This window comes from Podarcis liolepis, assembly GCF_965112155.1.
Source record: "Podarcis liolepis genome assembly, chromosome: 2".
In the NCBI taxonomy this organism is placed as follows: Eukaryota; Metazoa; Chordata; class Lepidosauria; order Squamata; family Lacertidae; genus Podarcis; species Podarcis liolepis.
Window position 1 is genome coordinate 83,988,872 of NC_139555.1, and position 14,533 is coordinate 84,003,404.

The window sequence follows — 14,533 nt, forward strand, 5'->3', positions numbered from 1 at the left end:
TGACACGGGAGAAGAGAAGCCGCCTCTTCCACCTGAGAGGGTCGGAGGAGGGGCTGACGGGAGGTGCGGCCCGCCGGCTCTTCACCCGCTCCCCATTTTCCGACAGCCAGCCGGGGAGTGCTTGGACTTAAGGGACTCCGGGGGAGCAAGAAGGCCGGAGCGGCGGCGGCAGCAGCCAGAAGGAGGGGCGGACCCTCCGCACACACAGCCCCTTCGCGCCCCCCGCCCCCCTTGGCAACAGCGCCGCTGGGACTCCGTCCAGATTTCCTTTCGGCTGCCTGTGGAGAGCCGCTTGGTTTCCTTGTCTCTCCGATGTGCATCGCGGAAAGCGCTCAGGCGGGCTCCCGCTGAGGAGAAGGAGGAACTGCAGCGTCGCAAGGGGAGTTGGCAGATTATGCTCACAAGCGGCGGCGGCGGCACCACCACCACCAGCAGCAGCAGCAGGTAACTCCCGCCTTTCGAGGGGGAGCGGATTCCCCAGCAAGCGGTGCAAGAAGAGCAGCCGCTACTGCTGCTTTTTCTTTCTTCCTTTCTGTGGCTCTGCAAGCCAGGTGGTGCAAGCAGCTTTGGCTCCGGAGCGAAGTGATGCCGCGGCGTCCGGGCGCTCTCCCTGCCTCGTGCCGGCGGGGTGTCCTGCTGCCCCTCTATGCCGGGGTTTGGTTCGGGGGTGCGCGCGCGCGTTGCCTGGGCTTCGTCCGCGCGCTCCTCCTCCCACGTGTTGCGCCCGCCGGGCCTCCTCCTCCTCAGTCTTCCCGCGCTGAGGATCCCGCGGCCCTCCAGATGGTGGCTGGACTGCAAACTCCCATCACTTGCCTGACCATTGGCGGTGCCGATGGGAGCTGAGGTGACGTCTGTCAACATCTGGAGGGCCGCAGGTTGCCTGCTCAGCGCCTTTACTCGGCCCTAAGTCCCGCGGAGTTCGGTAAGAGTGTTTACAATTGCAGCCTAATTGCACTTACTGGAAAGTGCGTCCCCTTGAACGGAAAGGTTCAGTTTTGCTAGTGAGTGACGTCCAGTGTCTATAATGGGAGGTGCTGGGTCTGAAGAAACTGTCATCTTTGCAACTTCTCTGCAATCCTACATGCATGGAGCTGGTTTGATGGTAGTTACTTAGTAGGAAGGAAAAGGCACTCTGCATGTGGTCAGAGGCAATTCACCCTCTGCATTCTGGCTGAAATGCTTCCCAGGATAAGTGGTGGCAACTCAGAAGAAGCCCTCTCTTCATCCATTTTCTTTCACAGTCTGCTTCTACTTCTCGTCTGGTTTTGTCCTCACCTGTACACCAGCTGTTAATAGTTTTCTAAAAATAATAACAATAATTGTTCTTCTTCTTGTGGGTGTTCTCATGCAGCCAAAGGAATGTCAGCCCTCAGGCCACTCCAGGCAGGGAGTCCCTTCTGAATTCTATAATACGTTGCATTGTCAACCAGCTGTTAAGCCCCCTGGGCCTGTCCTTTTGACAGCTCGCCCCCATGGAGCAGGGAGGGCAGAGTAAATGGATGATTGCAGGGGGTTGTCCTAGATGACCCTTGGGGGTCCCTTCCAATTCTATAATTCTATGATGGTAAGTCCCCCCCCCTCCCATGGCCCATAATTTGTATAACACCTTTTAAGGCTTGAGGCACACTGTCACCATTTATTCTCCTTTTACAGATTGGAAACTGAGGCTGAGGTCTTACCCAGATGGGCAATCAAAACACATGCTACCCACATTTCAGTCTTTGTGGGATTCTCCTGCTACAAGCCTCACATTAAAGGCAATGAAGTGATAGCCAGTCCATGAATAAGATGTAGAGGTGTGGGAGCCATATTTTAACATCTGTGCAGATATACCATCTGGCTATGGAAACAGAGGGAACAGCCTTCAAAGAACTAAGGAAATCCTCATTTTTAAAGCAAAAAGTACATGAAATGAAAGAGAAACATAGGAGGCTGACTTCTGCCTTGCAAGATTATTTGTAGTCCGGTACTGTCTACAGGCACAGGGTCTCATGCAGACAAGGGCGTTCAGAGGGGGGGCGGGGGGGCGGTCCGCCCCGGTTACCATTCCGGGGGGAGGGGGGTTGACAAAATGCCAACCCCCAATTGGCGGCACCCCCGGGACGCGTGCCATGCCCCCTGGGACGCGTGCCACTCCGGGTACTGGAGCAGGTTGCTTTGCCTCTGCATGCAGAGGTCTTTCCCCATCATGTAATACTAGCTGGAGATGCCAGGGGTTGAGCCTGGGACCTTCTGCATGCCAACCACATGCTCCACCCGTGAGCTGTGGCTCCACCCTCCATCCCATACACCAATGCTGCAGGGTAGAGGGAAGCTTTGTTCACTATAATTAGAATGAATGCAATAACTTTTTTAGGTGGTGGTGTGGAAATTACATTTTTCCCTGTGGTGTGACAAAAAAACCAACCAGAATCCAAGCTGCAGAAATGAAATAACTCTGCAACACATAAGGAACAATAATGCTAAAACAATAATGCATTTACTGTGGAAAGGACCCTGAAAATTAGCAACTTCCCAAGACTTATCTTGTGGTTTGTGGCTGAGCTGGAACTTCAATCCGAGATCATATGGTAATGCTGTCCACTGAATGCACTTGCTCTTGCCAAGTCAAAAGTGGTTTCCTGAGGCTATGAATATTAGGCCAAGGTGACCCACCTGTTCATGCATATTGCTTTCAGGACTCTAGTGGAAGACTGGAGTAAGTAGCAGTTAGTTAGGCAAAGAAAGTGGAAGGACTCCAGAGTGACGCTCTGATGATTTGAAATAACTTTCTGGCATGGTTTTGCTCAATGTGGAAACGGGAATCCCCATATTCTATCTAGAGGGTGGGTCCCATTCCTGAGTCTCTGCTCACTTTGGTTACTTATCTTGCATCTTTCAAGGTCCAGAAAGCCTCGCACAAAACCCTGAGCTACTCCAGTGAAGTATGCCTTGGCACCTGTTTTAACAGTAAAGTGTCAGATGAACTATGTGCCCAGGGGGAGCTTGGAGGCGAAAGGAAAGGAAAATCCAAGGCACTAGAAAACCCGGGAACTTAGGAGTAGAAGCACAAAACAGGGAGCAAAAAGCAGCTGGAGGAGAGAGGTGCTGTGAAGGGCTGGGCAGCTGTGCCTAGGGTGGCAGGTTTTACTGTCTGTACTGTACACACCTTTTGCCCCAAGGCTGAGATCTTTTCTCAGCTCCTGCAAAGCTATTCAAAGACACTCATTTGTGAGCTTTGTTTGCCTTTCACAAGGGCTGCAGGGGATTAGTCTGAAGATGTGTGGTGAACACAGACTCCTCTGGATGAGCAGGACATGAAAGGGGTGGGAGACATAGAAAAGCACAGTTTTTACACTTATGTCTGTGTCTGTTCTGTCACACCTACACAGATGTATGTGCTCAGTCTGTTCTGTGTGCACACAAAGCATCTTAGATAGTAATATATGCCGTTTGCATGCAGTGAATCTCCTGACACTGCAGGCACTGTGATCTCCGGCACAGTTAGAGTTGCATGTGGATAGTGATGTGTGTGCAACTTGCTGTGAGGCTGGCCCCAAAATTACTCAGGAGAACAACATAGTCCTGGCACTCAACTTGAGTCATGCATATGTCATTGTGTACAAAGGTGCTTCCTCTTTGATGAGTATGCCTGCTATTAAAATGGAAAGAATCTCCAAATGTGTAAATGTGTGATACTTGGGAGCTTAATCCCTTGGCACGAGAGCGGGCAGTTCCATGAATGGATCACCCGGTGTTATTTCCTTTCCTTTTTTCCAAAAAGTGGCTTGGGATGCATGTAGCTTGGAGTAGGACTATGGGGCAGAGGGAGTTTTAACTCTTTGCCCCTGCACCAACCATGCAGTGCAAATGTATCGCCTTCCTAAAGCTGCTGTTAGCATCAGAGGGGAAAAACATACAGACACACAAACTGTACCTGTATCTCTCTCCCTCTCCTCCTCCTCCTGCCACAACTCCAATCCAAATTTGGGCATGGCTGTTTTTTAGAAGAGGAAAATTGCATTGGGACTTCTGTGACTGACAGTGTAATCCTATGCAGAAGTAAGTTCTATTGAGTTCAGGGAGATTTACTTTCAGGAATATGTGCGCAGGATTGCATCCTGAATCTCCCATGTTGGCACTAGTTTAGCCTTCTGGTGCTTCTGTAGGACAAGAGCAGTAAAGCCAGGGCTTAAAAAAATTTTTTTAGACCATCTAAATTCTGAGCAACCAAATTCTGTGCTAAGAAAAGCTGAATTCTGTGACTAGTATGAATTATGAACATTTCCATAATCTATCCTATTCTCCTTAATTTGTTCTGTTGTTTTTCCCCCCTCTTGCGGAAAAAAATAAATGGTTTTGATGGAAGCCCTGACCTCTGAGCACTGCAACTTTTGTCCAGTCACCTTCTGGTATTTCAGTAAGTGTTTCCCACGTTCCCTTGAGCATCTTTACAGTCAAAAGGGCTGGGAACTTGCAGTTTTAAAAAGGAAAGCTAAGATTGTCGGCACATTTTTCTGCACTCTTGTAAAACCGCATAGTAGGCACAGCACTGAGTAAAGCTCTCGGCAGCAGGCGTGGTTCTGGCTTGGCACGTAGGAGACTTAGGGTAGTTCAAAGGGGGGAAAGTATTCAACTCTGCTGCTTACCTTTCTTTTTTGACAGGGAAGCCCTATCAAAGTATGCTCCAAACCAACTGAACAGCTATGATGCATTGACCCTGTTGCAAAAAAAAGAGAGGATTGATATCTTTTGTGCAACATTCTTTGAATGATCCAATCCAGTATAGTAGGTGTGTGTTTGCAGATCTTGGGCCTGAAGGCTGATGATGACTGTGGCCTGCACAGTACAGTTAAAGCAGCATTATGCCACTTTAAACAGCCCCCCCCCCCGAATTCTGGGAAGAGTGGTTCATTAATAGTGCTGAGAGTTCTTAGGAGATTCCCTGTTCCCCTCATAGGACTACAATTGCCAGAGTGTTTTTGCAGTTAGTCCCTTTTCCCATGGAACCCTGGGAATTGTAACTCTGCGGCAGGAATGGGGAGTCTCCTAATGACTCTCAGCACCCTTAATGAACTACACTTCCCAGGATTCTTTGGGGGGAGCCATGACTGTTGAAAGTGGTATGATGCTACTGTACTTCAATTTATAGTGCAGACAGGGTTTATGGGGCATAATCCACAACACTGAAGAATGTCAATAGGCATCTTAATTCATTGGTCTTATGCCTGTTATAGCTCAGCTGCAGAGCTTGGGTTGCCATAGGCATCCCACTTACAATTAATAATATTAACTAAGCAAAAACAAAGTACAAGGAGGTCTCTAGTCTGACTCTTCCAGGAGTACTTGATTGCTGCAAAGTAGCACATGGCTGGCCAGGAAATTGATGGTCTTGGAACTGAGACAGGCTTCCGGGAGGTAGGGTGGTAGGGAGCCAGTGTGGTGTAGTGGTTAAGAGCAGTAGTCTCGTAATCTGGGGAACCGGGTTTGCGTCTCCGCTCCTCCACATGCAGCTGCTGGGTGACCATGGGCTAGTCACACTTTTCTGAAGTCTCTCAGCCCCACTCACCTCACAGAGTGTTTGTTGTTGGGGAGGAAGGAAAAGGAGAATGTTAGCCGCTTTGAGACTCCTTCGGGTAGTGATAAAGCGGGATATCAAATCCAAAATCTTCTAGGGATTTCCAAGCTGCAATTGTACTGCAGGAGCTGAATGCAGCACTATGATAATTCTCTGTGCAACTGACACCTCCAGAGTGCCAGCCCTTTCCTATTTATACAGTGGTACCTCGGGTTAAGAACTTAATTCATTCTGGAGGTCCGTTCTTAACCTGAAACTGCTCTTAACCTTAGTTACCACTTTAGCTAATGGGGCCTCTTGCTGCTGTCGCGCCGCCGCCGCCCGATTTCTGTTCTCATCCTGAAGCAAAGTTCTTAACCTGAGGTACTATTTCTGGGTTAGTTGAGTCTGTAACCTGAAGCGTCTGTAACCCGAGGTACCACTTTATGTCTTACCAGGATTTTCATTCTGTTCTTTGGTCATCTCTTGTTGAGGTACTACATACTTCCTCTAGGTCAGCCTTTCTCAACCTGAGGGTCCCCAGATGTTGAACTACAACTCCCATCACCCCCAGCTAGCAAGGCCAGAGCTCAGGGATGATGGGAGTTGTAGTCCAACAGCATCTGGGGAACTACAGGTTGAGAACTGCTGCTCTAGATGTTGCTGTACTATAGCTCTCATCATCCCTGAGCACTGGTCATGTCTTTATCATGCTTGCAGTCGCCAATACCAGTGTGGATGACTAGAACTAGGACTGTCAAGTGGGGTGTTGCCGTGATTTTGAAGCAACTTGCAACTGCTCATGTTACGTTCTTGCCTCCTGAGCCATCATCTTTTCCCTTGTTCTCTTTTACAGACTCCCACAATGAGAGGGGAGATGCTGTTCCTCACTGCGCTCCATGCCACGCTCTTTGCTTCAGCGCAAGTTATGGCTCAGAAAAGGGAGAGAGGTAGGTGGATTGTGACATGTGTAACACTATGGAATGGTTCCATGGCTCAGAGTACGTGCTCAGCATCTGAAAGAGCAGGGCCTGGGCCGGGAGGTGGGAATCCTCCAGTGGAGACCTTTAGGGCCACTGTCAGTCAGAAGACCAGGGCTGGTCTACCTCAATGTAAGGCAGCTTTGTGTCTTCATCTGTGCATGCTAAGAACATTAAAAAAAAAAAACCCACATGGGTGCTATGCAACTATATGGTTGCACAAGCACAAGGATTAGCAGTAGCACAATGGTTCCCCCCCTCTCCTCCAACCCTGTGCACCCTGCCCCATACCCAAATCTGTTGCAGAAGGTTGGAGAAACCCTCAGAATACATTTGGGAAAGGGAAAAGTAGGAGAATGTTCTGTTGTGCAAAGAGAATTTTTTGTTCTGATGGAACGTTCTCCTTAGCACTACTTTGAATACAACACCTGCCAGAGTCCCGTCCCAAGGATCTTAGTCTGCATTCCAGCAGGAGAGAGTGAAGGGAGAGGAGAGGGTAGCAAAAAAGGGGGGAAAGGGTGAAGGAATGGAATAGGAGAGGTGATGCTTCCAACACCACTCGGAGGCTCATGCTAAGGGTGAACTCGATTTGGCTGCATTGCCCTGCTGGAATGAAGATAGAGGTGGCCTATGCATAGCTCTGACTCTCTCTGTTTACCAGAGACAGTCCCTGTTTTCTGATTTCTTTTTCCCTGGTGAAGCATTATCTCTGCACTGCAACCTTTGGAAGATGACAAAGATGGCTACCTGCAATGCACCAGGTCCCTTAGACACCAGAGAAGCTGCGAACAGAATAGAACTGCTTGCCATGCTAAGTTGTGCCTTCCCCATTCCTTTATCATGGGAATGCAAGGGACATGGTGTTGTGGAAGCAACTCTTTTGCATGCGTAACCGTACTGCCTGCTGTGCCTTCATTTATTCATGCCTTGAGGAGAGCTGTGTATTGCCTGCTGTCCCTCTGCCTATGTATCATTTGCATATGTATCATACTGATTTGAGCATTAAAACTTTTGGAAAGAATCAGCACCTGAGTTCGTGGACTTTAGCTAGGATAAGCCAGGATACCTGGTGTAAGCAGCAGTGAGGCTGCTGGCAGGAAGTTGGGTGCACAGGTGCTCCTTCTCACCCATCTCTTCCGACCCCTTCCTGTCCTACTTACAGTCTCCAGGCATTTAACATCCTGGCTTTGAAATAAGCTGGGATTTGTTAGGCAACTTTAAACCATGGTTTAATGCTGGCTTCTGGCCCTCACTTCTTTAGAAGCATTCAACCATAGTTGCCAGCTCATGTGTAACAGAAAGATATGTTCATGTCATGAACCTGTCATGCAGGATGCACGCTGCTTGCACTACCTAGAGCTACCCACCTGTCAAATGCGTGACTTTGCAAGTCTCCCTTCACTCCCATTTTAAACATCAAAATCTCTGGTCCAGAGGTTTCCCACCCATGCTACAAGCATGACAAGCGGTTTGATGGTTCCACCTACCCTAACCACAACTTAACACTGATAATTGCTCTGGCTTTGCTTCGGGATAGTTTGCCAAAGGTTTTGTTTCATGTTTATTTTGCTGAGAAAGGTCCATTGCACTTAGTGACCTTTCCTCTTCCACCCTTTCTCATCCTTCTCTCTTGCCTGAGAGCTTCCAGATCAAAGATAAGCATGCAAATGTTCTTGGCTACCTATCTAAAGTTTCTCTGTTCTCATTCATGTTCCATTCAGTGTCCCATTGGTACCAATACACTCACTTCCTCTTGATATCCAAGGAGAAGGAGTTCATAGTTTTAAAAACTGATTTTCCCCTTGAGGAGCATATTGTGGCTCCGTTGAGTGGAAACTGAGCATCTTATAGCTCCACTGAGGTGTCAAGGACTGGCTTCTCTGCAAGTGTTTGCAGGTAGGCTTGCACTTTCCCATAGCACCTGGCAGCAGGAGGAAAAAAATCAATTAAAAAAAAAACATCTTCAAAAATGTTGGGCTCCACTCCCTGACTGTGCGTCTGGGATGAAGCAAAGGAATTTACCATGGTCCCTTTGTTACAGAAAAAGACACTCCTTCTCTATTCACCTCCTAAATCAAAAATCGTGATTCTAGATAGCATTTCTTTCCCCACTTCAGCTGTGCCAGTTATTAAGCCAGGACTTGCTGTCTCCTCTTTCCCCTCCAATCCTTCCATAGGATGGAGACTTGGGAATTGAGAGGGCCAGTTATGGACTTGATGCACAAAGAGGGAAAGAGTCAGTCACCCTCTTGGAATAGGAATGGTTCTGTCTGCCCCTGTGGGAGCTGGAGCCCCAAGCTATCTCTTTCTGATGACTTAACTCTAAAGGAATGTGGTGTGTATGAGGCACTGAAGTAACTCCCAGTGTAAAGGACACCTGATTGGTGTGCAGATACGTTTCTGTCTGCTTTGTGAGTGGCTGTGAATGGCAGCAGTGAATGCAACACTAACCTGAGAATACACAGCCCTTTCTGTAAAAGGCTTCTGGTACGGGCTTTTGGCCTGTATAGAAGCAGGGTGCAAGGCTGGCCATACCCAGCCTCTGACCCCAAAATGGAATGCCTATCATGTTTCTGTATTTCATGCGATAACGAACCATCTGAGCCATGGGTTGCTGTTTTACAGTGGTCTGCTCCAACGTCTACACGGCCGACATTGTGTTCCTGGTGGACGGATCCTCTAGCATTGGAAGAGCCAACTTCCAAATGGTCCGGAACTTCATGGAGGGGCTGGTTGCCCCTTTTGTCAATGTGGTGGGTGAGAGAGGGGTGCGCTTTGGAGCTGTGCAGTACAGTGACGAACCCAGGTGAGTCCCAGCCTCTCTGTCCTCCAGCAGTATTTGCAGGAGCTGCAAATTCATGGTAGATGGGTCTATCCAATGGCTGCGGCTATCATATGGGACCTCTCTGATCAGAGGCAGTGTATTGCTGAATACCAGGCGCTGAGGAGGAAAAACAACAAGGGAGGATCCTTGCCTTCATGCCCTGCCCATAGGCTTTCCAGAGGTGCCTGATGGATGATTGTTAAAAAGAGCGTGTGAGCTGGACTAGACTGGCCCTCAGCCTGATCCAGCAGGGCCTTTCTCATAGTGCAGGTGGCTAACTTGTGACCCTTCAGGTCTTTGTAGTTGGACTCCTATCAGCCCTAATCTATATGGCCCAATAGTCTGGGATGATGGAAGTTGGAGTCCATCAACATCTGGATCTGGCACCCCTGTCTTATAGGCTACTATAGAATAGCCTTCCTCCAACCTGTTGGATGTTGTTGAACTCCAGCTCCCCTCAGACCCAGCCAGCCAATGGCCAATTGTTGAGGATGATGGGAGTTTCAGACCAACAATATCTTGAGTCCACCATGTTGGGGGAAGTGTTCTAGAGCTTTCCATTGTCATAATGTAGATCTGTAGAGAGCTTCTTTTCAGTTAGGCATTTGGCTGATTAACATTATATGGCCTTTTAAATGTGTCTGTGGGAGGAGGGGTATTAGTTTGTTTTGCCTTTGTTTTATTATGCATTTTGTGTTTTCATTTTGCATGTTTATGTTGTGAACTGCCTTGTGGTTTTTGGATGAAGGGCGTTATACAAATTCAGTAACTAATGATGATAATAGTAATAGCTTAAGCTGGCTATAAAAATGGCTAGGGTGTCTTTTTTTTTTTTTTACTTTCAACTTGAGACTTTAGCTCTTTTTTCAAATATAAAAGAAACCTGGATTCACAGCATGGTCTCATTTTCCTTTACTGAAGAGCCAACCACTCCACTTACACCTGGAGAAACTCCTTAAGAGCACCACTGGGAATTTCTGAAAAACTTTTCGGTGATGCACAAGGCTGCCCATAAAGAAATGGTGGCTCATTTGGTGGATTCCACTCAAGAGATGGGCTGGCAGGTCCTGTGACTTCTGCTCCTGCCTCCTGCCTCCTCCCCTGACCTTTCCTTTCGTTTTGATCCCAGGACCGAGTTCACGTTCTCCACATACCGCAATGGGACAGCGGTGATGAAGGCTGTCCGAGAGATGGCCTACAAGTCTGGGAACACGCGGACAGGGGCAGGCTTTCGCCATGTGGCAGATAACTTCTTTGGAGCCAGTCAGATCCGGCCTAATGTTCCAAAGGTACCGTGAGAGAGTGTCTTCTGCTAGATCAGAGAGAAGGGTGGCTGGATGGGTGGGAAGTCAGTAGCCAAAGCAGCAGGGTAATATGCTGATGGGACTTCTTAGCCTCCTGGTGGCCTCTCTTTTGGGTTCTGGCAGTGTTGGAGCATGCATGTTATGAATGGTAGCTAGTCTTTGGGAAGGTTGAGAGAGACTGAAGGAGGGGCTACCCCCAGGCTGTGATGATGCACATTCCTTTAAAATAGGTCGCATGCAGCAACCCCTCCCCATTCCCCCTGCATTTGAGCTACCCGGCTTAGGTGAAGGATCCAAAAAGTTTGCACCAATGTAAATTCAGAAAGAGGCACTTTGCTACAACTCCTTGTTGAGGGTACCTCCATGGCTTATAACTTTCCCTTCTCTGCATCAGATCTGCATCCTCATCACAGATGGAAAGTCTCAGGATGAAGTTGAGGGGGCAGCTGCAAAGCTGAAGGATCAAGGCATTAAAGTCTTTGCTGTGGGTGAGTGTCTACTGCATTCAGGTCCCGTGAGAGATTGGGACCCAGGAAGGACAACATTTGTGAGAACTTCTCCCTTCCTCCATCCCCCATACAGTCGTATCTTCCCGTAATCTCTGGCTCCTACCATCTGCTCCCTCACCCTGCTGCTGGTTCTCTGTATGAAAAAGCAGAGCTCGGTGGGTGATGCTGGTTAACATCTATACCAGTTCCTACTTGCCACATGAGGAGGCCTAGGCAAGCAGGTGATGAGCCTCCTAGTTTTGTTATCCCTGGCAATCTTCCCTCTCACCGTCGGCACATGTACCTGGGGTGAACATGTGGAAGTGGTTGGCTATAGTGAGAGCAGGGTGCTGGATTAGATGGGCCATTGGTCTGATCCATCAGGGCTCATTTTATGCTTTTAACATTTTCAAAAAAAACCCTAATGAGAAAATATAGACACCCCCCCTCCCAAATGTTATATCTCAACAGTGGTGAATCACATATGATTTTGAATGTTGAACACGTGCAATTGTCCCTTCTTCAACAAGCCATGAAAATATCTTGTGTTGCAGTGTTGGCTGCAGCATCGCATGAGGGTACAATGCTAGCCTGTTTGGGTCTGTTACAATTAGGAGAGAAATTGGCACAGTCCTTGTGTGGGTTGCAGGCACTGTCTGTACCTGTCACTTACAGCAGCCCTCTACTTAAAGTGCTCACATGGTGGCAAGGGGAGGGCTGTAGCTTGGTGGTAGAACATCTGCTTTGGATGCAGAAGGTCCAAGTTTCAACTCCTGGAATGTAAGGAATTGAGGAATGGAAATCTCCTCTGTCTGAGACTAGAGAGCAGCTGCCTGCTCATTGTAGGCAATAGTCATCTGCCCTTCACCGTAAACAATACTAAGCTAGAGTGACCGATGGTCAGATTTCCTATGTTCTTGCCTTAGCCTGTTATCAAGGGCCATTATGTATCCAGGACTATGCACAGAGAGGACCCCACACTCAAGTGCATGGAAAAGACAGAGGGTTAGGAAACCCCAAAGAAGGGGGAAATGTAGGTCTGAAGGCGGTTGAAGATGATTGCTACCAAAGTCCTCTGTTTCCTACTCAGGCATCAAGAACGCGGACAGCAGCGAGCTGACCAAAGTGGCTTCCACCCCCACGGAGGATTATTTCTTCTTTGTCACTGACTTTAAAATCCTCTCAACTCTCTTGCCGCTGGTGTCGCGGAGGGTGTGCACCAGCACCGGGGGCATCCTACAGCCAGCAGGTAAAAGGTTCGGGGTGGGGTGCAGGTGCCGCTCAGCTTTGAAGTGCTGCTTCGGTCCTGATTCTCTCTCTCTCTCTCTGGCAAGGGTTGCAAGGGGTTAATTCCCAGCCTGCCCTGTTTCCATGGAAATGCATCAGCAAATCCTGGAGGAAGCTCCTGATCTAATCAATGTGATACTCCACCAGGAACCCTGACCTAAGCTCAGTGTTGGTTTAACCTCACCCTGCGGGTGGGTAGCATTCAATCTTCTTACCCTCCAGTGCTTGCTGGTGTCAACATAAGTTGCTCATCATTCTACAAATCCTTCCAGCTTTTTTGTTTGTGTGGGTTGGGGGGGGGGGAAGGAACTGCTTTTCTGAAATTCTTGGCCTTTGCTCACCTTACCTTCTGGGCCTGTGGTGAACTGCATGTGCCAGCAAGGATCTTGATTTATTCTCTCTGTTTCCTCCCCTCCACTTTAAGGTACAGAGACATATGGTGGCCCCTCGAATTTGGTCTTCCTGGAGCAGGGAACAGATATGCTGAGGATCCGCTGGACAGCAGCTGGTGGTCCTGTAATAGGCTACAAAGTCCAGTATGTGCCTCTCACAGGCTTGGGGCAGCAAATAACAGCTGAGAGGCAGGAGGTGAGGCTTCCCATTTCAGCGCAGTCCTATGTGTCTTTACCTAGCTGTAAGTAGGTAAAGGCAGGCTAATCCTAACTCCCCACTGATGGAGACCCTGTGGAGTGGTGGAAACCAGCACCACATCCACAGCCTGGCCACTCATGGCGGGGAAGGGGCGGGGAAAGCCTGGAGTGGATGCAGGGAATGGGACCAACTCCAACCCTGTGAGAGCAGCTTGGGAGATCCCAGACCAGCTCAGCCCTTCTCTTGGAACACCCTGTTTTAGCGCTTTGTGGATACTGCCAGCAAGTTTTTCCGCCTGGCTGCATGTTTGGCAGGCAGAAGCGGGGAAATCTGCGCTGACAGAGTGACACTTGTGTCTGTCAGTCCACTGGCAGCAACTAGAAAGAGGCCAGCTCAGCTGGCAGAAGCGAGCCGAACAACATCTCTGCTCGGTCCAAGCCCTCCTCCCCAAGCCCAGTGTAAGGAAGGCTTAGATTGTAGCTTAAAACATAAATGATGCATTTTATGTTGTTACCCCTGCCCTCCGGAGGTTTAAACTTAGGGTTGATAAGGAAGTAAATGTTGCAGATATTTTAGTCCAACCATCCCTACATATTGCCATCTTCCCTGGGGGGCGGAAATGAAATGGCTTCAGAATTTGTGGAAATTTTACTTTTTTAAGCACCCAGGAATAAACTTGACCAGAGCTGTGTGTGCATTTACATTTTACTTTTGCACTATTTACCCAGTTTATATGCCCTCCCTTACAAGCTGCAGTTAACTCCACACAGAGAGAAAATAGAGAGGTCCATGGATCTTGCCTGTGTTTCCCCCACAACTTTGGGGCGTTTGTGTGATTGGATAGAGATAAGGAAACCAGCGAAGAGAAATGGGTTAACCTGGGCTTGGTGCCTTCCAGATGTTTGGGGCCAACTCCTGTTAGGGGCTAGCCGGTGGGAGTTTGGGTCTGAAAGACCTTTGGGGGCGTCAGGTTGGCAAAGGCTGGGTTAGACACTCCTCCCTCAGTACTGTTGCTCCAGTTGAAACTCAAGGTTCTCCCTCTACCTGTCTTCTGTTGTGGCCCTTTGGCTGCTTCACCCAGGCTTTGCTGTCCAGGTGCTCATTTAGTGTAAGAAGTCCCCCACACAGTTCACTATGTTATAGGAGGCCACTGGTAGTCATGGCTTCCTCCTTCATGTCCACGCAGTTAAAATGGATACAAGTGTTTTTGTCACACATGACTAGGGACTGATGCATTCGTCATACTATCTGAAGCTATTTTTTCCATTCATTCCTGCTGTTGGACAGGTTAGTTTGGGACCTGGTGAGACGAGTACCGTGCTACGTGGTTTGAGGGGAGGCACAGATTACCTGGTGACTGTCATTGCTCAGTATGCCAACAGCATTGGAGAATCCGTGTCTGGCAAAGGACGTACTCGTGAGTAACGACTTCTGCCTCTGATAATCCCATATTTCCACAACTTCTTGGAGACGTTCTGTGTATGCCTCTTTGTGGTGACTCTTCACAAGAGCGTGTTTTGTTG

The 14,533-nt window shown here is 48.7% G+C and overlaps 1 protein-coding gene across 6 annotated transcripts in view; it reads left to right on the top strand.

The window, feature by feature from the left end:
* The first annotated feature begins 311 nt into the window (after nucleotides 1-311).
* Nucleotides 312-14,533, top strand: part of COL7A1 (collagen type VII alpha 1 chain) — a 110,047-nt gene continuing 95,825 nt past the window's right edge. For 4 of the 6 annotated variants that reach the window (XM_083489076.1, XM_083489080.1, XM_083489078.1 and 1 more), the window contains exons 1-8: nucleotides 312-444; nucleotides 6,393-6,486; nucleotides 9,142-9,322; nucleotides 10,470-10,629; nucleotides 11,039-11,132; nucleotides 12,223-12,381; nucleotides 12,844-13,007; nucleotides 14,298-14,427. In XM_083489076.1, the coding sequence (XP_083345202.1) occupies nucleotides 6,402-6,486; nucleotides 9,142-9,322; nucleotides 10,470-10,629; nucleotides 11,039-11,132; nucleotides 12,223-12,381; nucleotides 12,844-13,007; nucleotides 14,298-14,427 (973 nt within the window). In that variant the 5' untranslated portion in view covers nucleotides 312-444; nucleotides 6,393-6,401. Of the gene's footprint in view, nucleotides 445-786; nucleotides 923-6,392; nucleotides 6,487-9,141; nucleotides 9,323-10,469; nucleotides 10,630-11,038; nucleotides 11,133-12,222; nucleotides 12,382-12,474; nucleotides 12,611-12,843; nucleotides 13,008-14,297; nucleotides 14,428-14,533 lie in introns of those variants that run through there. The other 2 variants (XM_083489077.1, XM_083489081.1) reach the window with 2 other exon arrangements.